General features: G+C 66.7%; 1 protein-coding gene across 1 annotated transcript in view; it reads left to right on the top strand.

The window, feature by feature from the left end:
• Positions 1 to 519: 519 nt before the first annotated feature.
• Positions 520 to 1,737, top strand: part of CCDC28B (coiled-coil domain containing 28B) — a 2,757-nt gene continuing 1,539 nt past the window's right edge. Inside the window, 2 exon segments of the mRNA XM_019547823.1 lie at positions 520 to 995; positions 1,186 to 1,417. Coding sequence (XP_019403368.1) covers positions 1,241 to 1,417 — 177 coding nt within the window. The 5' untranslated portion in view covers positions 520 to 995; positions 1,186 to 1,240.

Here is a 1,737-nt window from a genome sequence, read left to right as displayed (position 1 = left end):
CGCAGCCCCTGCGGGCCGGGCCCGCCGGCGGGGCGCGTTTTAAGCGGGTGAATGTCAAGCCGCCGGCTGGGCTGCGCCGCGGGGCTCCCGGCCCTTCCCTGGGGCGGGAGGTGTCGGAGAAGCGGGCGGCGTTCAAGGGACCCCGGGACGCGGGTCATGCAGCCTGGCCTTGCTGGACCCGCTCGGTGGTCCTGGGCGCGGCCCAGTTGGGGGCGAACCCGGAGACCCTGGCCCAACTCCTAGCGAGTGGAGCTGGGCGCCGCGGGAGTCTGCAGAGCCAGGATCCCAGCCTCGGGGCGGGCACCACGCAGCCAGCGATGGCCTACGGCACCGGGCGCCTCGACCCGAGACCTGGCGGCTGGCACTGACTAGCCCCTGGCTGGATCGAACGCTACGTGGGTCCCGGAGACCGAGCCGGGTGCGATACCCCAGCACGGGCTTGAGGGCTGCTGGGGGGACTTTTGCCCTGCCCCTGCTTTGCCCCAAGGGATGCCCCCGCTTCACTGGAGGGAGCTGGTGGGGGTAGGAAAGGGGCTGCGGTGCGAAGGGTCCTAGACGAGCAACACCCTGCCCTGCAGGTGCAAAATCCCTTCCGGGGGATTAGCAAAGCAGGAGCAAACCCAAGAGCCCGTCTCCTCCCGCGGTGCCCATCCTCCCTGTGCCGGCTGCATCTCCTTCCAGCCTGATCTTGTGGCTTTGTTCTCGTGGGCCACGTCTCCAGCGGGCGGCAAGTGCGGTGCCAGCTCCTGAACGGGAGCTCTGCCGTGGGGAGCCGTGCTGTGCAGCTCAGGCCTTGGGATCCAGCCCTTCAGAGATGGGATTTTCTTTTCCCAAGTGCTCACTGTGCTGTACAAGGTGTCAGGGAGGAAAACCCCAAGTAACTGGCTCGTGTCCTCACCTGGGCAGAGATCAGGGCAGGGGAAGTGCCCAGACTGCACGTCTCGCCAAGGGACGCAGAGCTGGCACCGTAGCTTCTAGTGGCCCCTGGCCCCAAGGTAAAAACCAGTCCCGGTGTCTGCCTGCCCCTACCCCGGCGTCATGGCTGGAGAGGAAGCTGTGGGGCAGGGGCTGATCAGAAAGCAGGCGCTGACGGGTGGCAACTCCCAGCCTCGCACATCGACGCTGGAGCAGCTCCACGATGGAGAAGGGTCTGCTTCCCGTGTGACCTGTGTCTCTCTGCCTCAGTGCCAGGCGTCACCGATCCTCAGCCCAGCCTCGGCCTGGCAGTCGGGCTCTCGGGATGGAGGACAAGAAGAAGAAGAGGAGCCCCAAGGCTTGCCTGGCCCAGCCGGCCCCTGCCAGCGGCTTGCGCAAGCTGCCTGTCCCCACCAGCAAAAGCGCCACCTTCTCCTTGGGGCTGCCTCACCTGCCCTCGCCGAAGCAGAGGGCCAAGTTCAAGAGGTAGGTGTTGGGGACTGTGCCGCTGGCGCCCAGTCCGTGGGCACGGGCTGTGCCTGCAGCAGTCAAACCTGGGGCCTGTTGCCCCATGGGCCTGCTTGTGCAAGGAGGTGGTAGTTGCAGTGGCCACGAGGGAGACACGGCCACCAAGGTGAGGCTGGTGTATTGCCCCACCATGCACAGCCATGTCCAGGCTCAGCCGTGTGGGCCTGCGTGGCTGGAAAGGTGGGATGCATGCTGGCAAACTGGCCTGAGCTCCTGGGGGGGAAGAGCTGAGAGCTCCTAGGACCCCGCTAGGAGACTGGGTGTAGGCCTGGAAAAGCTAAGCTGGGGGGGGGG

Source organism: Crocodylus porosus, unplaced genomic scaffold (assembly GCF_001723895.1).
Source record: "Crocodylus porosus isolate Cpor-Errol unplaced genomic scaffold, CroPor_comp1, whole genome shotgun sequence".
Lineage (NCBI taxonomy): Eukaryota > Metazoa > Chordata > Crocodylia > Crocodylidae > Crocodylus > Crocodylus porosus.
The sequence above is the reverse complement of the archived record's forward strand: the minus strand, read 5'-3'. Positions and strand labels throughout refer to the sequence as shown.